The sequence below is a fragment of the Wyeomyia smithii genome, chromosome 1, assembly GCF_029784165.1.
Source record: "Wyeomyia smithii strain HCP4-BCI-WySm-NY-G18 chromosome 1, ASM2978416v1, whole genome shotgun sequence".
Classification (NCBI taxonomy): domain Eukaryota; kingdom Metazoa; phylum Arthropoda; class Insecta; order Diptera; family Culicidae; genus Wyeomyia; species Wyeomyia smithii.
Window position 1 is genome coordinate 97,585,649 of NC_073694.1, and position 24,653 is coordinate 97,610,301.

At 39.8% G+C, this 24,653-nt stretch overlaps 1 protein-coding gene across 1 annotated transcript in view; it reads right to left on the minus strand.

Annotated features, from left to right (window-relative positions):
* LOC129718726 (uncharacterized) overlaps positions 1 to 24,653 on the minus strand; it is a 463,725-nt gene that overhangs the window by 383,029 nt on the left and 56,043 nt on the right. The window contains exon 2 of the mRNA XM_055669770.1: positions 16,223 to 16,286. Coding sequence (XP_055525745.1) covers positions 16,223 to 16,267 — 45 coding nt within the window. The 5' untranslated portion in view covers positions 16,268 to 16,286. The remainder of the gene's footprint in view (positions 1 to 16,222; positions 16,287 to 24,653) is intronic.

Sequence of the window (24,653 nt, forward strand, 5' to 3'; positions counted from 1 at the left end):
AAAGTATGCCCGAATAAACTGCGTGTTTTGGTGTCCGACCTCAAGCAAGCAAACGAGATTGCTGCTTGTGAGCTCTTCACGCGGGAGTACCACGTGTACATTCCAGCTCGCGTAGTTGAGATTGACGGTGTGGTCAGTGAATCGAGTCTGACTGTCGAGGACCTGTTGAAGGCTGGAAAAGGCCTTTTCAAGGGTTCTAGCCTTGAACCTGCCAAGATACTTGAATGTAAGCAATTACATTCAGTATCGCTCGACAAGGGTGTAAAAACTTACACCCCATCAGACTCTTTTCGCGTGACTTTCGCCGGGTCTGCTCTGCCGAGCTATGTGCTCGTGGATAAGGTGCGTCTACCCGTGCGCTTGTTTGTACCGCGGGTAATGAATTGCCTCAAGTACAAACAGTTGGGCCATACGGCCTCCCACTGTGGCAATAAAGCACGTTGTGGCAAGTGCGGAGAGCAACATGCGGATGACGCCTGTAATAAGGGTGCTGAAAAGTGCCTCTATTGTGGGCAGACTCCGCATGAGCTGTCTGCATGTCCCGCGTACAAACAGCGCCAAGAATAGATCAAGCGGTCTCTGAAAGAGCGCTCTAAGCGCACTTTCGCAGAAATGCTCAAAGAGGCCGCTGCCACCAAACTGGTTTCCCCGAATCTTTTTGAGGTCTTGTCATCCGATGAGTCTGATTCTGACTATTCAGTTGGGGAACCTTCTTTTGTTGAACCCGGGAAGTATAGGAAGAGGAAAAACCTTTCTTCCCCTAGACTTCCTAGGAAAGGACAGAAAAGGTCCCCATCTGAAGTGACTGATACTAAGAAACAAAAAAGTGCTGTAGAAAATCCGAAGCAAACTCCTCCGGGGTTGGCAAAATTGAATTCAAGTAAGGAGTTCCCAGCACTTCCTGGAACATCAAAAAACCCAACTGTTCCTTCTTTTTCGTCCAAGATTCAGCCAGAATCTGGACTGCTGAAGTTTTCAGATATTGTGGACTGGATTTTTGAAAATTTCAACATAAATGATCCCTTTAAAAGTCTTCTGCTGGCATTTCTACCAACAGTTAAAACGTTTTTGAAGCAGTTGACTGCTAAATGGCCCCTCCTTGCAGCGATCGTATCCTTCGATGGCTAATTCATCTGCGTATATGAAGGATTCTATTTCTCTATTTTACAGTGGAATTGTAGAAGTATCATCCCCAAAATTGATTCATTTGAAGTTTTGATTAGTAATCATAAATGCGATGCACTCTCCCTCTGTGAAACTTGGCTCACTTCAAATGTAGATCTTAGCTTCCATGATTTTAATATAGTTCGCCTCGACCGAGAAACCCCTTACGGATGAGTACTTCTAGGGATTAAAAAGTGCTATCCCTTCTATCGTATTAACCTCCCCACGGTCCCAGGCGTCGAAGCTGTCGCATGTCAAATGACAATACAAGGTAAAGAGCTTTGTATTGCCTCAATATATATTCCTCCCAGAGCACAGGTTGGGCAACGGCTGCTCTTTGATTTAATAGAACTTCTTCCCTCGCCACGTTTGATTTTGGGAGATTTTAACTCTCACGGCGTGGCTTGGGGTTCCCCTTCTAATGATAACCGTTCCTCTTTGATCTATAACCTCTGCGACGACTTCGACATGACAATATTAAACAACGGGGATATGACACGTGTTCCGAAACCTCCAGCGCGCCCCAGTGCTTTACATTTATCTTTATGTTCAACATCGCTACGGTTGGATTGCATATGGAAGGTAGTCCTCGATCCCCACGGTAGCGATCATTTGCCTATTCAAATTTCAATTGATAATGGTTCAACTCGCACACGATCAGTTGATATTCCGTATGACCTCACACGGAATATCGATTGGAAATTATACGAGGAAATGATATCAGAAGCTGTCGAGTCGATTCAACATCACCCACCACTTGAAGTATACAACCTCCTCGCGGGCTTGATTCTCGACGCCGCGTTGCAAGCCCAAACGAAGAAATATCCCGGCGTGACGATCAAAGAACGGCCTCCCACTCCGTGGTGGGACAAAGAGTGCTCCGATGTCTACACGGAAAAATCCGACGCGTTTAAGGCCTTCTTTTGGATGAAAGGTCAACCCGACGACTTTAAGCGGTATTTGGAGCTTGAGACCAAGTTCAAAAGCTTAGCCCGAGCAAAGAAACGTGGATATTGGCGCCGGTTCGTAAACGAAACGTCGAGGGAGACATCGATGAGCACTCTTTGGAACACAGCCCGAAGAATGCGAAATCGTATAACGGTCAACGAAGCGTCAAGTCGGTGGATATTTGATTTTGCCAGGAAAGTATGTCCGGACTCTTCCTGCGCAAAACTTTGTTCGCGATACGTCTCCGGGCCACGACGCGATAGAATCACCTTTTACGATGGCAGAATTTTCAGTTGCCCTCCTGCCTGTAACAATAACGCGCCTGGGTTAGATAGAATCAAATTCAACTTGTTGAAGAACCTACCCGGCAATGCCAAGAGGCGCTTGTTGAACTTGTTCAATAAGTTCCTGGAGCAAAACATTGTACCGCAGGATCGGAGGCAAGTGAGTAGATCGCCATTCAAAAACCGGAAAAACAGCTTCTGATCACAACTCTTATAGGCCGATTGCAATGCTATCCTGTATCCGGAAATTGATGGAGAAAATGATACTCCGTTGCTTAGACCATTGGGTCGAATCAAACGGTCTTCTATCAGATACTCAATTTGGCTTCCGCCGTGCCAAAGGAACGAATGACTGTCTTGCGTTGCTTTCTACAGATATTCAGCTAGCCTATGCTCGCAAAGAACAAATGGCATCTGTGTTCTTGGACATTAAGGGGCTTTTGATTCCGTTTCTATTGACATTCTTTCGGGCAAGGATTTTCACCAATTTTGAACAATTTTTTGCATTATTTGTTGTCCGAAAAGCATATGCATTTTACGCATGGTGATTTGGCAACTTTTCATATTAGCTACATGGGTCTTCCCCAGGCCTCATGCTTAAGCCCCCTTCTTTACAATTTTTATGTGAATGACATTGACGCATGTCTGGCAAATTTATGCACGATAAGACAACTTGCAGACGACAGCGTGGTCTCTGTTACAGGAGCCAAAGCTGCTGATTTGCAAGGACCATTGCAAGATACCTTGGACAATTTGTCTGCTTGGGCTTTACAGCTAGGTACCGAATTCTCTCCGGAGAAGACTGAGACAGTAGTTTTTTTTAGGAAGCGTGAGCCTGCTCAGTTCCACTTACAGTTAATGGGTGAAACGATTTCTCATGTTTTGGTATCTAAATATCTTGGTGTCTGGTTCGATTCGAAAGGCACCTGGGGATGTCACGTTCGGTATTTGATGAAAAAATGTCAACAAAGAGTGAATTTTCTCCGGACAATAACCGGATCATGGTGGGGCGCCCACCCAGGAGACCTTATAAGGCTTTACCAAACAACGATATTGTCGGTGCTTGAATACGGGTGTTTCTGCTTCCGCTCCGCTGCAAACACTCATTTAATCAAGCTGGAACGATTGCAGTATCGTTGTTTGCGTATTGCCTTAGGTTGCATGCATTCGACCCATACGATGAGCTTGGAAGTTTTGGCGGGCGTTCTCCCATTAAAAGACCGCTTTTGGGATCTGACTACTCGTATTCTCATCAAATGTGAGGTTTTGAACCCCTTAGTAATTGAAAACTTCGATAGGCTAGTTGAACTTAATTTTCAAACCCGTTTCATGACTGTGTATTTCAATCACATGTCTCAAAGTATAAATCCTTCCTCATAAACCTCCAATCGTGTCAACTTATTAGATACTTCTGTTTCTACTGTGTTTTTCGATACATCCATGATGGAAGAAACTCGTGGAATCCAGGATCATCTACGCGTGCAGCAGGTCCCTAAAATATTTTATAACAAATATAAAAACATCAACTGCGACAATGCGTTTTATACTGATGGATCACTTCTCAACGGGTCCACTGGCTTCGGTATCTTCAACAATAATTTTACCGCCTCCTACAAGCTCGATAATCCTGCTTCTGTTTACGTCGCAGAATTGGCTGCAATTCAGTATACCTTAGGGATTATTGAAACAATGCCCACGGACCATTACTTCATCTTTACGGACAGTCTCAGTTCTATTGAGGCTCTCTGATCGATGAAGGATGTAAGGCACTCTCCGTGTTTCCTGGGGAACATCTGAGTGCTTTATCCGAAAAATCTTCTCAGATTACCTTAGTGTGGGTCCCTTCTCATTGTTCCATTCCGGGCAATGAGAAAGCGGACACTTTGGCTAAGGTGGGCGCAACAAACGGTGATATTTACAACAGACCAATTGCCTACAATGAATTTTTAAAATTTCCACATCAGAATACACTTATCAACTGGCAGGCCTCGTGGGATAAGGGAGAACTGGGGAGGTGGCTACACAGCATCATCCCCAAGGTTTCCACCAAACCTTGGTTTCGTGGGTTGGATGTAGGACGAGATTTCATTCGCATGATGTCTCGGATTATGTCCAACCACTACGAATTAGATTCACATCTCCTACGTATTGGGCTGGCGAGCAGTAACCATTGCGTTTGTGGATTGGGGTACCAAGACATTGAACACGTGGTTTGGGTGTGTGCTGAATACCGCGGCGCCAGATCTCTACTTTTGGATACCCTCAGGGCCCGAGGAATACAGCCCTATGTGCCAGTTCGTGATATTCTCGCTCAGCGAAATTTGCCATACATGCTACATGTTTATAGCTACTTGAAGAGCATCAAGGTGCCAATTTAACAGCGAAAAAAAAACATGTTAGTTTTAGTATTAGATTTAGTTTCAGCTCGTAGTCGGCAGCGAGGGTAAAGAATTTGCCTTTAGCTTATAAGATATTTTAGACCATAAGGCATTAGATTTAATTGGCTCCGTAAAACATTAATTTGTATTGTGCCGTGTCAAATAAATGTTGTGTGAACAAAAAAAAACAGGCAGGTTTTCAACTTGATCACATGTAAGCTTCCAATCCCTTCTCTTTGATTTACGGATCTCTCGATTGTATTCTGTTAGACAGCTCTTATACTCTGTCCAATTGCCGGTACTTTTGGCCTTGTTGAAAAGCCTTCTGGATGATTTTCTAAGCCTTTCAAGTTTATTGTTCCACCAAGAAACGTCCTTACTAGAAGTTTTCTGTTTCAACGGACAACTTTCTTTAAAGGCTTCTATTATATTGGTTAGAACAGATGAAGAAACAGTTTCAAGCTGCTCGGTGGAAGAGATGTCGTCCACTGAAACAGAATTCTTGAGGAGACTGATTGCGATTCCTGCCAAGTTACCTACTGGATTAATTCAACTATTAGCCAGGAGGGCACGTAGGCAAAAATACAAAAAGTCTGGTGAAGCATTCACATTTGTTTTTTTATTACTGTTATTTTTTTCAATACGGTTGTCTTTTTCGTATTTATACACCTTATTTTAAAAAATTGTTTTTTTTTATTTAATACCGATTATTTGATCCCCCGTATACTCAGATAATTATCGTTTGTGTGCGGTAGAGCGTAACGCTCCCGCAAAAATGCAGATGCAGGTGGGACTTTTCCTAGATGTGGAAACAAATGAGGAGGTGATTGAAATCTCCCCCATCAATTCCCCTCTACCTTCCCCCGTACCATCCCCGCTAGCCCTGTACCAAGGGTACCGGAAATATGGGTGAAAGCTTACCCAGATGCTTCGAAAGGTCCGTTCATAGTTTTTTCCAGGCCCATTAAGAAGCTCCCTAACATAATACAAATCGGCAAGGACCTGGCAAAACAGTTTTCGGACGTAACCGAAATTATTAAGGTTAGACCGAACAAACTGCGAGTGTTCGTGGGTAGCTTGAAGTAAGCAAATGCAATTGCTAGCTACGAGCTCTTCACGAGAGAGTACCGCGTGTACATCCCTGCCAAGGACGTGGAGATAGACGGTGTGGTTACCGAAGGGAACCTCACGGTCGAAGACATTTTGTGTCACGGGGTTGGCTGCTTCAAGAACCCCCTGATTCAAGTTATAAAGATACTGGATGTCAAGCAATTGGAATTCCTTCCGAGTAACATTCGCCGGATCCGCACTGCCGAGCTACATTTCTTTGGACAGGGTTCGTCTGCATGTACGCCTGTTTGTACCGTGGGTCATGCATTGCCAAAACTGCAAGCAGTTAGGTCATACAGCCACCTACTGCTGCAACAAGGCACGCTGCAGCAAGTGCGGAGGCAATTATGCTGAGACGTCTTGCAGTGAGGATACTGAAAAGTGTCTTTATTGCGAGGGAACTCGGCATGACCTTTCGGCATGTCCCGCGTACAAACAGCGCGAGGAAAAAATTAAGCGTTCCCTCAAGGAGCGGTCAAAGCGCTCTTTCGCAGAAATGCTTAAGAGGGCTGAGCCACCCTCGACAGGAAACATCTTTTCCTTTTTGCCAACCGATGAGGGTACATCTGACGATCCTGTCGAAGGGTGTTCTTATGCCATACCAGAGGGATCTAGGAAGAGGAGAATTATTAACTCTCCTAATCTTTCTCGTAAAGGACGCAAGATAACCCCTAGCGGAACGACCAATAAGCCAACACAAAAAGGAAGCGGTGAAGAAAAACCAAAGCAAGTACCTCCTGGTTTCAATTTCAATTCAAACCAGGAGTACCCACCGCTTCCTGGGGCACTAAAAACCTCCCGTGCACCCATTGCTCGATCAGAAAATAGAAAAGCAACAGGGTTTATAAAATTCTCTGATATTGTGGATAGGATATTTAAAACATTCAACATACCAGATCCCCTTCAAAATATTTTTCTTGCCCTTTCTCCTACAGTGAAAACCTTTTGGATGCAACTTGGCCCCTCATTCCAGCTGTCATATCTTTCGATGACTAATACGTCGAAAGAGGTTAGAAATTTTAACACTGTATTACAGTGGAATTGCAGAAGTATCATCGCGAAATTCGATCTATTTTCTCATTTGATAAACACATACAATTGTGATGCGTTTGCGCTCTGTGAAACTTAACTTAACATAAATCGTCGAGATCGAGACTCACACGGTGGAGGGGTACTTTTAGGGATCAAAAAGTGCTATTCTTTTTTCAAAATCGACCTCCCCTCGATCTCGAATATTGAAGTCGTTGCCATTCAAACGAATATGAATGGAAAAGACTTTTGCCTTGCTTCGATATATATTCCTCCATCCGTGCGGATTAAACAGAGGAAACTTTCTGATATAGCAGAATTGCTTCCCGCATCTTTTTTGATATTGGGAGATTTTAACTCTCACTGTTCGCTATGGGCGTCGCTGTACGACGACAACCGATCTTCTTCAATCTGTAATTTGATCGACGACTTCAATATGACACTTTTGAATACTGGGGAAGCGACACGTGTACCTAGTCCTCCAGCACGTGAAAGCGTGTTTGACTTATCCCTTTCCTCGACATCACTAGCGTTAAATTGCCAGTGGAAAGTAATCAATGATCCCAACGGTAGTGACCATCTTCCAATCGTTATCTCAATTGCTAATGGTTCAAATCCCCCGGATCCAATCAATATTTCATACGACATTACACGAAATATTGATTGAAAGTCTTATGAGACGATTACTGCGGAACCCATCGAGGCTTACGAGGAACTTCCTCCGGAGGAAGAATACGCGCTCCTTTCTGGCTTGATCATCGACGCCGCGACTCAAGCTCAGACGAAACCGATACCCGGGCATCCCTGATATTCCCTGATGTTCCATATTTTTTCTCTGTCCAATTTATTCTAAACTGATTTAAGTTACGACTATCATAGGTTTTTCCACCAAAATCTTAAAACTAAAAAGGATCAGACTTGAACTAGTTCCTGCTGAAATTTTATATTTTTGTTGAGAAACATGTCCAGTTCGATAAAATTGAAAATAAAAACTACACTGGTCGACGAAAGTGAAAAAAAGTTGTCCTTAAGCTCGAATAAGTACCCTAGAAATATTATAGCTTTTTAACCTGTATTTTGGTGCCCCTGGTAAATGCAGAAGTGCTACAAAAAGCCGCAGAGTAATTGCTCACCGTATTCGTCGTTTTTCCGTTCACCTACGGAAAAATTTTATTGAAATCTCTGGAGACTTGCGGCATTTCCGAAACGCCTAGGGGCAACAAAATTCACAGGAACACAGTGTTATCAAATAACTGTTTTGAAAAGAAAATCAATCAGACTTGGAATTCTGATTGAATAATTGTTTTAAAATCTTGACCGTAAAAAGTAGAAAATTAAAAATTAACAATTCCGCAATCAAACCTTTATGCCTTAACACTGTCAAATGTTTTTTCTACATCTGAAAGAGCAGCTTCAGATTTCCTTCAGATTCATTAGCTCGTATCATCATAAATCGATTCAACTTGAAACTTCAGCTGGTTTCTTATCCGGATTTAAAATACGAGTATTTTTGTCGTTTTTCAATAATTTGGCGAAATATTAATTTTGAAACAATTTCTGAGAATTTCAAATTAAAATGTTCAAAATCCCATCGTCACGAGGAGCTTTTATACTTTTGAAAATTTTAATGATAGCTGATGAGATTATTTAAGTTAGCTTCAATAAATTCTGCTGGTAAAAATTTAAATTAAATTCTTTAAATGGATTCACTATATTTCGAGTTATGAACACACTCAAACTACTGAGCAAGTTATTGAGTCTTCTGTTGATTGCTGGCAAAAAGTAATCACCATTTTTAATTACTGCAATATGACAATGGCGATAGTGAAGCTTGCTCAGGTGATGTTAGAAGGTGCGTCAATAGTTTGGAAGCAATTGCAAGAAACCAAAGAAAAAATATTGTCTTTTTTCACGTTGACTAACGTCTATATCGAAGTTAGGCCCCTGAATTTGAAAATCTAATAATTCGACCAGGGAAAAGTGGTAAGGTTTTGAGCGCTTATTTTGCAGTCATCTATAATCAGGTTTTCGAGGTTTTGGCATCAATCGATCAGAAATTCTTTTACGGTTAAATTTATGTAACAAAAAAAACTATTTTTCGAGATACACTATTGAAAAATTGGTAATCAATATCGATTGTCTAAATCATACCGCGCAGCCAATCATTACCTCTCTTCCCAAGCACAGTCGACACTAACGGATACAATCGATCTGACTTTGTTGTTATTGTTGTTGTCACTTTCTGTTTCCGATGTTTATGCTGCTGCTAGCGGAAAAAACCTTGCAAATATGCATCTTTCTTTTGTGTTAATTTCACGACAGCGGCCGGCGCCCCATCATTTTAATTCCAAAACCGCACCAGTGACATGCGGACGCTAGGTGATAGCAGCTGAAAGGAGGAAAGACAAAAGAGTACCGGTCATCTCGTGCCGGTTTCACCCGTTATGCTGGTGGCTGTTAGTAATAAATGGCACTGCAAAATACTAAAATGGCTGAAATTCTGGACGGACTACCAGTAAACGAGAATAATCGGCAACTGGTACCTTTTGGTGCCTCGAAATTTTGTTACAAAAGCGGCTAATTGGATTTTCTGTTTTACCAAATGCTGCTGCTAGCGAAAAAAACTTTGCAAAAATGAATGTTTGTGTTGGTGTTAATATTACGACAGCGGCCGGCGCAGCTTTCAAGAAAAATTTGTCTCTACCATTTGATCATCTATGTAGCCCCTCCTTCTTTCTAATTATCTGACGAAGCCTTGGTATAAAACGTATCGTTCGAACATTTCACCCCATCAGTTTCATTACTAAACCGTACCGGTTACATACGGACGCTATCTTGAAAGAACTCTGGACGGACTAACCAAAAACAAGGATATATTCGACAACTGGCACCTTTTGGTGCCTCGAAATTGTGTAATAGAAGCGGCTAATTGAATTTTCTGTTTTACAAAATGCTGCTGCGGCGGATAAAACCTTGCAAATATGCATCTTCTTGTTGGTGTTAATTTTAGGACAGCGGCCGGCGCGCCATCATTTTGATTCCAAAACCGCACCAGTGACATGTGGACGCTAGGTGTTAGCAGCTGAAAGGAGGAAAGACAAAAGAGTACTTGTGCCGGTTTCACCCGTTATGCTGATGGCTGTAAGTAATAAATGGCACTGCAAAATACTGAAATGGCTAGAATTTTGGACGGACTACCAGTAAACGAGAATAATCGGCAACTGGTACCTTTTGGTGCCTCGAAATTGTGTAATAGAAGCGGCTAATTGAATTTTCTGTTTTACCAAATGCTGCTGCTAGCGGAAAAACCTTGCAAAAATGCATGTTTGTGTTGGTGGTAATATTACGACAGCGGCCGGCGCAGCTTTCAAGAAACATTTGTCTCTACCATTTCATCATCTATGTAGCCCCTCCTTCTTTCTAATTATCTGACGAAGCCTTGGTATAAAACGTATCGTTCGAACATTTCACTCCATCATTTTGATTCCAAAACCGCACCAGTGACATACGGACGATACGGATTTTTGTAATAAAGGTTTACAGCTATAGTAATTTGCTAGCAGTTTCGTCTAGTGCTAAAACGAATATATTGAGAATCTTCGCAATGTCTCGACACATGAACATGATCTATAAGCGTAATTCTCGGAATACATCGAATTTGTTAATTCTAATGTTTGTCTTGTCATTTCAAACTACGAACAAATGCTTTTCTAATTCGAATACCTGGGAAGCGGGGATGCCAATATAAATAAGGTTTTATCCATATATGTCATTTATATTATTTATTAATTATTGTTCAAAGCGCTCTAATGTCAGCAAATAAGAAAGCACTGTTAGATGAAAAATATAGAGTCCTACGTCATGCGGTCGGGTCTTTAATACCACCCTCCTACTATTTTAAATACATGAAGTTATGCTGGGCTGGAGCTAACCTAGCATGAGCTTTATCTATTTAATGTCAAACAATTTTTAATTTTAAAATTTTTGCTTGAATCGTTCCGGTCTCCAATTTCAGATAGTTTCGTTGAGTTTGCTTTTTGCTTAGATAGGAAAATTTTACCCAATTCGCTAAATTAAATGATTGTCTTGGTAGTGCAGTTACGAACAAAGGTTTGATTCGAATATGTATGAAATGACAGCGATTAAATAAGAGAGATCCATTCTTCTAGTATATATTATTATTTATAACGTTTTAACGTCTCAGCATTCAGAAATGCACTGTTAGATAAAATAGCAACAATTACTGGAGTTGCAATTCCCTCTACTATTTGTTTTAATGGAATATAAAAATACGATAGTCAACGTCATGCGGTCGTGTCTTCAATACCACCCTCCTACTATTTTTGTAAGATTTGGACCACTGCGGCCATTATTTTGATCTTTTGTGGTATAAAAAAATATCGTCTTACCACTGGTTTTTATAAAAAAGGGTAATAATCAGCATAAAATGCGCGCACTGCTTGATGATTTGTTAGTACTTATTTGGATACTTTTCAAAAAATGTAGTCACTATTTCTTAATATTTTAGTCACTAAAGTCACTACTGTTGCATTGTCTAACCGTTACGAGCCCTGTACAAGGTTTCATCACTTCCAGGCAATTCATTCTCAGAAAGTTTTACTGTACAACAAAAAGTTCCCGTGCTACAATGCTCTAATCTATTACCGCGAGATTTCAACTGGAATTTGAGCTTTAATTGCAGTTTAACAAATCTACTTGAAATTTTTAACGATGGAACTATTTTAAACAGATCAATCTTTAATTTACAATAGAGTTTCTGCAAATTGTGCATATGGTTGCTGAGTAGGAAGAGTTTGAAGGTCATTTATCGAGGAAAACCCTGTCCCTCCCTGGATAGGGTTAAATAAAGCCTATGCTAAAATGAATACGTTCTTCTGGAAAATTACTTTTCAGGAAAATTCTTCCACCTGGAGCAAATACGTAGTTTGCTGAGTCAAGTACGAGTGCATAGTTTCAGTCAATTTGAAAAAGATCAATTTGTTTTGCTTTTTTTAACTCATTTGGCATTGATTAATTCTTTCGTTTTCGCGTCAGAAAAAGCAAATTAAGTACCATAGAATGTGGTAAAATTGGTCAGTTGGGTGAAGTTCACCTGGAAATTCGTGATAAAAAATTTTAATCAAAAGATACTGATCTTACAACACTAGGCAATATTTACGTGTCCTAAAATGCAACTTTTGCATGATTTACATACTTGTGTTGTCGACCTTGCAATGCAATGCCCGGTGCAATTTTCCATATTTTCGAAAAAATATTCTAACTCAGTCAACACTCAATCAAATTTGATCAAACAAGTTTACAAATAACAAAAAAAAAGTATTGAATTTACTTAAAGCAATCTTAATTAAGGGGTAATTACGTTAAATTTGGAGAAGTGAGTTAAGTTTGATAAAAGCTCAAAAAATGTAATTTTCAACAATGATTATTCCATGCCATTAAAGTAATACCGATGAATTCGCAGGAAACCACAAATATTTTAATTACAGAGCTTGTATTTGAGCTTTTGCGACAAACCGAATTGAAATCGGTCTAACGATGATCAAATGAGAGCAAATTTAGCAAACAGCAGCTCGTGTATCAAAATGAATAAATTTTAACCTTAAATACCAATATTTTCGTTTCCAAACTAGCTGTGATTGATATTTTTCAGTTCAGAAATCATCATTTATGATGAACATATCGAAAAAAGCACATTTCTCATAAAATAAATGGATTTCAAGGGTGATCAATTTCACTCCGATTTATCTCATAGTATAAAGTGACCAGACGTCCCGCACTTCGCGGGACAGTCCCGCGTTTTAACAAAATGTCCCGCGTAGAAAAACGTCCCGCGAAATGTCACCGCGTTCATCTTAAGTGTAATACGCGCCTTTGAAAAGTTCCACGGTTTCAAGATATTGAACCACCAGATGTCTCATATTTTCACTGGGACGCACATAGGAGTAAATCAAGTGGAAACCTGATCAAAAGTCAAAAAAGCAAAAGTTTATTAACTATGTTCTGTATAGTCTTATTATAAAGTGTGATACCTAATAAATCTTTTGAAAGCTCATGAGCATCCAGAAGTATCGTTAACCTTTGCTACAGCTGCTTGAAATCGATAAAATTTTAGTTGTCTGTTGTTGCATTCGATGCTCCCGTACCGTTCACTGTTTTTCAAAACAATCAAGTGCAACGTAGTGATTTATCATAAAACCAACTATGGAGATTGTCAAAGAAGGCTAGTTCAATCAATCTGTGAACTTAGAAGACTTATAAAATGTTTAGATGTTGCCAAGGAACATTTCAAAAAACACAAAAACGCTTTATTCCCTTTGGATGGTTGATCTTCCTCGGTGAAATATACACACTATGTTAGTTTTAACATGACGTTTCGGCGTACTGTTATTCAGCCATCGTCAGATCTAAAATTTTATTTCAACATTAGTTAAACAACACGTACTACACAAATTTTTTTAATTTTTAACTTACATGACAAAACAACATTCTTCTCCCACCAGTGTGGTTTGCGTACTGACTTTTTTGTTACAATTTTTTTTTTTATAAAATTTATTCCTCATATACTTTCCCTGTGTTGGTAACTTTTAATTTTCTGTTACGGTATGAGATATTGCTCGGATCTTACTCACTAAACCATTGTAGGCTGAATCCATCCCCCCACATTCGCGTTGCATATTAACCGTTCTCTCGTCACCCACCCGCCGTATGTGAAACGCCTCCGCAATGGTTCTGCTCTCCTGGTTCTCGATTCGTTCCAATATTTTTGTGTTGTCAAAGTCAAAATTGTGACCATGATCCAGGTGATGCTGTACTAATCCTGTTTTTGCTTCTTTTTTCCGTATGTCATTTTTGTGTTCATTTATTCTTGTTTCCAACATACGCCCTGTTTGTCCAACATAAACTTTGCCATCATCTGTGCCACACGGAACCTCATATACGACAATTTTCATTTTCATTTTTGGGATCGGGTCCTTAAGGCGGCTAAATACCGTGTCTTTTATTTTGCCACTCGGTTTATGCGCTAATGTTATTCCCTGCTTATTTAAAATCTCTGTCTGTCTGTCTGTCTGTCTGAAGGGAGTTGTAGTGCTTATGTGTTCGTTTCTTAATTATTTTTCGTATAAACCATTCCGGGTACCGATTGCACCGAAGAATTTCCCTCACTGCTGTTATTGTGCACGGTCTTTGATTTGCATCTGTGAGACTCATTGCTCGATTTACAGAAGAGAGGGAAAAGTAACAAAGATTTGGGCACCGAAACAGGAAAATGGACGGTACTTAGATTTTCATTCAGAAAGTCCGTTTGCACACAAGTGCAACACAGCGATTGCGTTAGTCGATCGAGCAATGAGGCTCACAGATGCAAACCAAAGACCGTGCACAATAACAGCAGTGAGGGAAATTCTTCGGTGCAATCGGTACCCGGAATGGTTTATACGGAAAATAATTAAGAAACGAACACATAAGCACTACAACTCCCTTCAGACAGACAAAAGCATCCATCAAGAAAAAAGATTTATCCCCGCTCCTTACATTCCAGGGCTAAGCGAAAAATTATCAAAAATTTTAAATAAGCAGGGTATAACATTAGCGCATAAACCGAGTGGCAAAATAAAAGACACGGTATTTAGCCGCCTTAAGGACCCGATCCCAAAAATGAAAACGAAAAATGTCGTATATGAGGTTCCGTGTGGCACAGATGATGGCAAAGTTTATGTTGGACAAACAGGGCGTATGTTGGAAACAAGAATAAATGAACACAAAAATGACATACGGAAAAAAGAAGCAAAAACAGGATTAGTACAGCATCACCTGGATCATGGTCACAATTTTGACTTTGACAACACAAAAATATTGGAACGCATCGAGAACCAGGAGAGCAGAACCATTGCGGAGGCGTTTCACATACGGCGGGTGGGTGACGAGAGAACGGTTAATATGCAACGCGAATGTGGGGGGATGGATTCAGCCTACAATGGTTTAGTGAGTAAGATCCGAGCAATATCTCATACCGTAACAGAAAATTAAAAGTTACCAACACAGGGAAAGTATATGAGGAATAAATTTTATAAAAAAAAAAAAAATTGTAACAAAAAAGTCAGTACGCAAACCACACTGGTGGGAGAAGAATGTTGTTTTGTCATGTAAGTTAAAAATTAAAAAAAAATTGTGTAGTACGTGTTGTGTAACTAATGTTGAAATAAAATTTTAGATCTGACGATGGCTGAATAACAGTACGCCGAAACGTGATGTTAAAACTAACATAGTGTGTATATTTCACCGAGAAAGATCAACCAACCAAGTTAATTAAATATCAAAGAGTTTCAATGTAAACAGTCAATTGCAAATTAAAGCCTGCATATTTCTTGTCAAACTGGTGGCATTAGATCATCCGAACCAATCTGAACTCATGAGTTACATTATTGTGAAAATCGACGAAAAATTTCAACTTTCCAGCTTCCGGCAGTGTTTTGTTGCCTTAGTTCCGAGAACATTCCTGTCATGTAATAAATGAGTGTTTTGAGACATTTTCAACAGGTTGCTAATGAATTCGGATCCTTTGATTACGAGCTCTAGGCCAAAATCCAAAAAAACGTCCATTCTTTTTCGTCCGAAGCAATGCAAATGTTGCGAGTGAAATGTTCGTACACGGACAATGATCATCATACAAGGGACTCTTCAGACTCTTTTGAGTACTCAAATCTACCATATAAAAATGGAATTCCGTAACGCTTGATCTTATTGATGTTATTACCTCCGTCTCCGTGGTGTAAAATAAGCGGTGACATGTGGGTTTTTTTTACATGAAAATGTTTGTTACGGTCAGGAAAGACATTTGAGGAAAAATAAAAAGTGTCTGATTACTAAAACTTGAAATTTTATTCACAAAACTACGTAAAACATGCAAAAATATGACTTTTTATGTTGAATTTGCCTCTATATCAAAATTGAAAGCGATGATATGTGATTTTTTTTTCATTAAAATGTTTGTTAACGTTTAGGAAAGACCTTTGAAGAAAAATAACAAGTATCTGATTACTAAAACTTGAGATTTTATTCCCAAAACTACGTAAAACATGCGAAATTATGACTTTTTATGCTGAATTTGCCTCTAAATCTAATTTCAAAGCGATGACATGTGATTTTTTTTTTTTCATTAAAATGTTTGTTAACGTTCAGGAAAGACATGTGAGGGAAAATAATAAGTATCTGATTACTAGAACTTGAGATATTATTCACAAAATTACGTGAAACATGCAAATTTATTACTTTTTATGTTGAATTTACCTCTAAATCAAAATTTAAAGCGATGACATGTGATTCTTTTTCCATTAAATTTTTTTTAAACGTTCTGGAAAGACATTTGAGGAAAAATAAAAAGTATCTGATTACTAAAACTTGAGATATTATTCAAAAAACTACGTAAAACATGCAAAATTATGATTTTTATGCTGAATTTGTCTCTAAATCTAATTTCAAAGCGATGACATGTGATTTTTTTCATTAAAATGTTTGTTAACGTTCAGGAAAAATAAAATGTGTGTTTGAAGATGATTTTCTTTATACAGCATAACAATATTGCACGCTAGCCTTCTAATAGCGTTCTAGATCAACCAGATTAGTTGAAAAAAATTGTTATCGATATTGTTTTTAGCACATTTTGCAACCATACACCGTGCCCCAGAACTGAGTCGAAAAAAATTCCAGATCGAAGATATTCTCGACCTGATCGGGGATCGAACCCGATATCACAACCGTGTGGGAGTCAATCGACATCGCTCACCACAGAGCAACGAGGACCACATACAGCATACAGAATACAAAAAAACACCTGAAAATACTTTTTTTTAAATTTATACGTATTATACGTATACATGCGAAATTTTGACTTTTTATGCGCAATTCGCCTCAGTATCAAAATTCAAAGATTTGTGTTTTTTTTTTTCAATAAAATGTTCGTTGTTCCTTCAGCATCTACAATTTTTTTTTGCAGAATAATCCATGTCTCGAGCATAAACAGTTTACATTTCTGATGTTTTCGTAGTTTTGTGTATAGCTACATATTGCGGCATTCTATTTACTTTTTTACTTTTGAATTTGAATTTGATTTTTATTAGAGAGCTTTCAACCAGAAAGTCATTCAGCTCTTAGACTTTCTTTTTACTTTTTTTACGTTAATCCGAACTAGAACTCTTGGGACATTTAGCTGGAGGAAAGGTTACGATTCATTGGTCTGAATATCGAATAAGAGGCAGCCCAAGCATTAAAAATCTTATTTTTTTATTTCCTACCAAGTTTTGTGGATTAAAAAATGGCGACTTCCGGTTTCAGGAAAATAACCTAAAGTGATATTTGGTCAACGATTGCAATACATCCGAAGGTGGAACGCCATACGTCATTTTGTAGCGATGACATGTGTTTTTTTTTTCATAAAAATGTTTGTTAACGTTCAGAAAAGACATTTGAAGAAAAACTAACAAGTACCGTGCTGGATCGAAACCCGTGCAGTATCGAAATCCGTACACCGTGATGTTTTTCTTCAGTTTTAAGCATTATAAAAATGAAAATTCATATGATGATTACATGTACAATGTACATGTAACTATCATATGAATTTTCATTTTTATAATGCTTAAAACTGAAAAAACATCAAGGTGTACGGATTTCGATACTGCACGGGTTTCGATCCAGCACGCTATCTGATTACCAACACTTGAGATTTTATTTACAAAACTACGTAAAAGATGCCAAAATATGACTTTTAATGCTGAATTTGCCTCTAAACCAAAATTTAAAGCGATGACATGTGATTCTTTTTCCATTCAAATGTTTGTTAACGTTCAGGAAAGGAATTTGAGGAAAAATAATAAGTATCTGATTACTAAAACTTGAGATATTATTCTCAAAACTACGTGAAACATGCAAATTTATGACTTCTAAAGTTATATTTGGAAAACAATTTCAATACTTTCGAAAGTGGAACTCCATACGTCATTTTGAAATCCAAAATGGTGACTTCCAGTTTCTATAATCAGCCCAAAATCACAAAAGACAATCCAATATGGGTTTTTCCGTTCTGTGCGTTCTCAAAACATTAAAGTACTTAAAGTGATGATGGAAGTATAAGATGTGAATTATATTTTTGAAGTGAGTAAAGCTAATGCAGCAATGAAATATAAAAAAAATGATTCTTCTCTTTGAAACCTTTGATCCCGAGCATCGCCGGGAACGTTCAACTAGTTAATTAATAAACGAATAATAGTTATGTTTCATTCAGCTATGTTTCATTCATAATGGTTCAGTCATTTATTGTAGACAAAAAACTGCCATTGAATCTTCAGCCCCTTCTAGAAAGTGTTAAGCCCCCCCCCTAGAATTTTCCAGAGAATGATTGTATTCAATATAAATACATTCCACACTACTTATCAGAGCATCAAAATCAACACAAATTGAGATGTCGTCATTCATTGGCTAAGAACTAGTTCTGCACCCAGGATCGTTTCTCAAGCCTAGCTCTCTTACTCATCTTACCAGTCAGACAAGAGCTGTAGTAACTCGTGCTGTATCAAGAAGTTGTCGCCATTTTACTTGGTTTTGGGCTGTGTTTCACCAGTTCCTGCGCCCCTTACTTTTTGGTGCCGGTAGGGTTTGCTTAAGAGAAGTGATTTCACAGGGTTGTCGTCCGGCATCCTTACGACGTGACCGGCCCACCGCAACCTATTGTCTTTCGCCAGGTGCGCAATGGGGTTCTCTCCAAGCAGCGCTTGTAGCTAATGGTTCATGCGCTGTCGCTGTTATCCGTCGTCCGTTTGTACTCCACCGTAGATAGTCCACAGCACCTTCCGTTCGAAAACACCAACAGGACTACCGTAGAGTACTGCCGGTTATATCAGGGTTTTGTAGTTTTTTGTATTGAAGTAGTCATGTCCGATCAGCACTGTGATTGGTGCGTACGTATGTAATGTCTGTGAAGAACGGGCCGTCGATGAGAACGTGGTCAATTGTTTTGCTGTACGTTGGTCGAGGAAAGAAGGGACTTTGGACTGCCAGCCCGTGGGAAGCTACGAAGTTGGTGCATAGCTGGCCGTTGTCGTTCGTCACGGTGTACAGGCTGTGCGGGCCGATCACCGGCTTATATAAGTCTTTCCTTCCGTTCATGTCCCCAATGACGATCTTGATGTCTCTACGCGAGCAGCTATCGTAAAGTTTCTCCAGCTGTGCGTAGAACGTTTCTCTTTCTGCATCAGGTTTTCTTTTGTGAGGAAAGTGCACATTGGGAATAGTGTAGTTGTAGAACCAGCCTTTTATTCTCAACAAACACAACCTGTCGCTGATTGCCTGCTACTTCATCACACGACTCTGCATCCTGCACAGCACTAAAAAACCGCTACCAAGCTCATTGGTTGTGCCACCGTACTGTGCCTTGCGGTCACAAATCCACCGTACCCTCTCTCCTTTCAGGCAAAGCTCCTGGACGATGTCGAAGTGGCGGCATTCTAGCTGATCCAGCGGAATCCAGTCGACATCCGGGGCGTTGAGCGATCTACTGTTACATGTACCGAGTTTCTAATCGTCGTCCTTATTTCGTCGGCTGGGTCATTGCCTGTTGTTCCGGTTCGTTTTGAATTTTTGATTCTTCGTAGTATGTTTATTTTAGTATGCTGCCTTACTAGGGCTGCGATGCCTAGTCTCGCGACGGGGCTGCCGCCATAGGTGTAGCTGGCGAGACACTGCATTTCATAGTTCTGCCGTTCGGTCCGGTTCAGTCGCTGTTTGAGCCGCCCCTAGCCTGTGGGGTTCAGACAAGCTGCTCTCTAAGAAGAACAACTACCCCTTTACTGTCAGCATACGACCAAGTTCCCACCGGTTCACAGGTTTTCCCTTGGTTGCTCGTATCACAGTCGGTAACACGTGGAGGTAGGAATAGGGCATTATGCCTTGAACCACACTGTGGTCTATTTTATTTCAGCTAGTACAGGTGTGCTGTTAAAAAGCACTGCCCAGCCATTTACCAAACCTGGCTCTCCTCAATATCAAATCAGTGTTGCTGAAAGAGGTTGGCGTTGACGCTGTGTTCAAGATATTTAGTACATCTTCGAAGATTCTATCCCGAAGTGATTTTTTCTGCTGTTACGACACTATTTTAAGCGTTATTCAATAATCATATTAAAACTCCTTTTTCCGTTTTTTCAAATTACATACATGAAAACTAGCATCCCCACCCCCCCTAGAAATTTTCCTTAGTTGCGCCCATGGATCTACATCATCTAAATAGTAACAAATCACTCAAAGATGGATTATTCCAGGAAAATTTTCAGTCACAACTATTAATTATACAATATTTTCGATCCATGATACATTTTAGTCCGAAAACCTTCAAAATAATTTTGACCAGATTTAATGTTCAAAGTGCTCCATGGTTGCCGGTATCGAATTTTTAAATGCCAAATGTCTTAAAAATACATGAAACGTCGGGATCTGGTGTTATCCTGATAAAACCACTTCGTGGGACTTAAAAATTCCCGAGCTGGGCCAACGGAGAGTTTTCTAGCCCAAAAAGTTTCTCGAAAAAAGCCCAGAAAGTCAATTTTTAAATTTTTAGATTACATTAGTTCCTGCTGTTTTTGCATTTTTAAAACGTTTGACATTAAAAAATTCGATACCGACAACCGTCCCAGTTACAGTTTGATATCGAAATGATCATTTCAAGAACTTTATCAGTTAAAATAGGGAAACTTGGGTCGCTTTGAGGCATAACTTTTCGAAGTCCAATTGTGTTGTATGAGAAAATTGTTCATACGAATCTATTGAACCTTACTGCACAACGAAATTCAAACATCAAATTTTTCCCATACAAGTCAAGTGATTGTCACCCTACTATGCACGTGTAATTTTTGATCATTTCGAAGAAAAGTATTCAAACCAAACCACACAACCCCCTCCCCCTCGTCTAAGAATTAAATTGGTGTCCCGCGCTTAAGTCCTAACTGTCTGGTCACCTTATCATAGTACCTTATAGAATTCTCGAATTTATTTCATGAGATAGACGATGAAATTTCTCACCAATAGCCATAGAAGTTTTCTAGAGCACACACCAGTACTTGTTTTGAAATTATACTATTTCGGAAAAAATGTACATGATGCTAGTTAATTGGGAATTATTATAAAAATTGATCAATTTCACCCCATTCCATGGTAACCTAAGTATTTTAGAGTGTTGTTGTAGGGTGAGCGTTCACATCGAATGCATTGAAATAAATCCAATTCAAAACTAACTCCGCAAAAAAAATTCCCAAGCCTTAAAAATTTTCCCTGATATTCCCTGATTCTCCCGGTTTTTCCCGGTAGTCGCCACCCTGCCGGGGTAACGATTAGACGGCGCCCTCCTACCAAATGGTGGGACAAAGAGTGCTCAGACTCTGTACGCGCGAAGGTCCTCGGTTTATAAGGACTACCGAAAGTAGGGCTTTGTTAAGCTGCTTCGAAAGTACGAGGTACTCGACAGGAAGATGAAGAGCTTAATAAAAGCGAAAAAACGCGGATACTGGCGGCGGTTTGTGAACGCGTTGTCGAGGGAAACAGCGATGAGCATTGAGCACCCTTTGGGATACCGCCAGGCTCATGCGGAACCATGACGTTTCGAATAAGAGTGAGGAGTATTCAGATCGCTGGATACTCGATTTTGCCAAAAAGGTCTGTCCGGACTCTGTACCGGAACAGAAAACCTTTCGCGACGCGTTTTTAGTAACTACGGAAGAGCCTCAATTTTCGATGTTGGAATTTTCAATGGCTCTCCTGTCGTGCAACAATAAGGCTTCAGGGTTAGATTGAATAAAATTCAACCTTTTAAATTTGTTCAACAAGTTTATTGAGCTAAATATTGTTCCGCACGACTGGAGAGAGGTAAAAGTCATTGCTATTCGGAAACCCGGGAAACCTGCCTCTGATCACAATTCATTTAGGCCGATTGCGATGTCTCTTGCCTCCGGAAATTAATGGAGAAAATGATCCTCTTACGGTTAGACAAATGGGTCGAAACAAACGGTTCACTTTCAGATACTCAATTTGGCTTTCGCCGGGGCAAAGGGACGAACGATTGTCTAACGTTGCTTTCTACTGAAATTCAACTCGCCTTTGCTCGAAAAGAGCAAATGGCTTCTGCGTTCTTGGATACTAAGGGGACTTTTAACTCTGTGTCTGTAGAAGTTTTAAGCGAGAAACTTCATCCGCAGGGACTTTCACCAAATTTGAATAACTTTTTGCTCAATTTGTTGTCAGAAAAGCATATGTATTTCTCGCATGGTGATTCGACAACTTCCCGAATTAGTTACATGGGTCTTCCCCAGGGCTCATGTTTAAGCCCTCTCTTATACAATTTTTACGTCAATGACATCGATGAATGTCTTGCAAATTTATGCATGCTAAGTCAGCTTGCAGACGATAGCGTTGTATCGATTACCTGTAGCGAGGCTTGCGATTTGCAAGGACCATTGCAAGATACCTTAGACAATTTGTCTGAGTGGGCTCTTAAGCTGGGTATCGAATTCTCCCCGGAGAAACTGAGTTGGTCGTTTTTTCTAGTAAGCATAACCCAGTTCAGCTGCAGTTTCTACTATCGGGTAAAACGATCACTCAGGTTTTAGTTACTAAATATTTCGGGGTCTGGTTCGACTCTAAATGCACCTGGGCTTGTCATATTAGGTTTCTGACACGAAAATGCCAACAGAGGATTAATTTTCTTCCTACGATTACCGGAACTTGGAACTTGGAGCCCACCCAGGAGACCTTCTGAGGCTTTTCCAAAACCAAACAACGATATTGTCTGTAATTGAGTACGGGTGTTTCTGCTTACACTCCGCAGCAAACACTTATTTGATCAAACTGGAGCGAATACAATATCGTTGTTTGCGTATTGCCCTAGGTTGCATGCAGTCAACCCATACGATGAGTCTTGAAGTGTAAGCGGGTATTCTTCCGTTGAAACATCGCTTTTGGAATCTCTCTTGCCGGTTGCTAATTCGATGCACAGCTATGAACCCATTAGTAATTGAAAATTTCGAGAGGTTGGTCGACCTTCAATCTCAATCCAGATTTATAACTTTATATTTTGACTATATGACTCAAGATATTAACCCTTCTTCATACGTTTCCTCCAATGTCGCACTTTTAGGTACTTCTGATAATGCTATATTCTTCGACACCACCATGAAAAAAGACATTATCCCGGATCAATTGCGACAACAATAGATCCCTAAGATTTTTCCAATAAGTTTAAACATGTTAGTTATAATAAAAAGTTTTACACTGACGGATCAAATCTAGATGAGTCCACTGGCTTTGGTGTTTATCATGAAAATTTTACCGCCTCCCACAAACTCGATGCTTCTGCTTCCGTGTACGTCGCAGAACTAGCTGCTATTCAGTACTCCCTTGGGATCATCGAAACCCTACCCATACTTCATTTTCACAGACAGTCTCAGTGCCATTGAGGCTCTGCGATCGATGAAGACTGTAAGCACACTCCGTATTTCCTGGGGAAAATACGGCGGTTTTTAAATGCTTTAACAGATAAAAATTACCGAGTTACCTTAGCGTGGGTCCCTTCTCATTGTTCCATTCCGGGCAATGAAAAGGCTGACGCTTTAGCTAAGGTGGGTGCTATTGATGGCGATATTTAGTAAGACCGATTGCTTATGATAAATTTTATAGCATTTTGCGTCAGAGAACACTCAACAGTTGGCAATCATTATGGAATTCAAATGAACTGGGACGGTGGCTACATACCATTTTTTCTAAGGTATCGACGAAAGCATGGTTCAAGGGGTTGGTTGTAGGTCGAGACTTCATTCGCGTGATGTCAAGACTTATGTCCAATCACTACTCGTTAAACACGCATCTCTTTCGTATAGGGCTTGTTGAAAGTAATCACTGTGTTTGTGGCGATGGCTACCATGACATCGAGCATGTTGTTTGGTCGTGTACTGAATTCTGTGGTGTTAGGTCCGAGCTGATAGATTACCTTCGGGCCCGAGGAAAACAACCAAACGTACCCGTTAGAGACATTCTGGGAAGCGGTGACCTGCAGTACATGACACAGCTATACTGCTTTCTTAAATATGCTGACATTAAAATTTGAATTTCTTTTGTCTTTTTGTCAAATTACGGATACAGATATACTATGCTGACGACACGGATACAAAAAGCCTTAATCTATGGTTATTCAAATATTTTAAGCCAACTACAAACAAAATATTATTGCTCTACCAGTTGAAAAGCAAGAAGATTTTGAAGTTTCAAAATAGTTTTAAGTCAAAATTGTATTTCCTCTCATCTCATCTAAAATCCCCACTGGCTCGTAGTCGGCCGCGAGAATTAAAAAAAAGCACCTCCCTCTTTTTCCTGCTAACGTAGAATTAATACGAATTGTATTTGGCTCAGTAAAACAGAAAAAGTATCATGCCGTGTCAAATAAACTATTTCAAACTATTAAGAACACTTATATTGTTGTCTATATTATCAGCGATGGTGAATAGTTTCAAATCTGGTGTATCCGGTTGTAATATTGCTTTGTTAGTGCTCATTCGTTCACGGGAAGGTAGCTTAGTTGTGTGAGGAGTTGATCTTGATCTTTAGCAATTTTCATATTCATCCAGCTGCAGCTTGTGTGCAGAAGAGATACGATTTTGTCAACGTATTTTTCCACCTTTTTGCAACTATT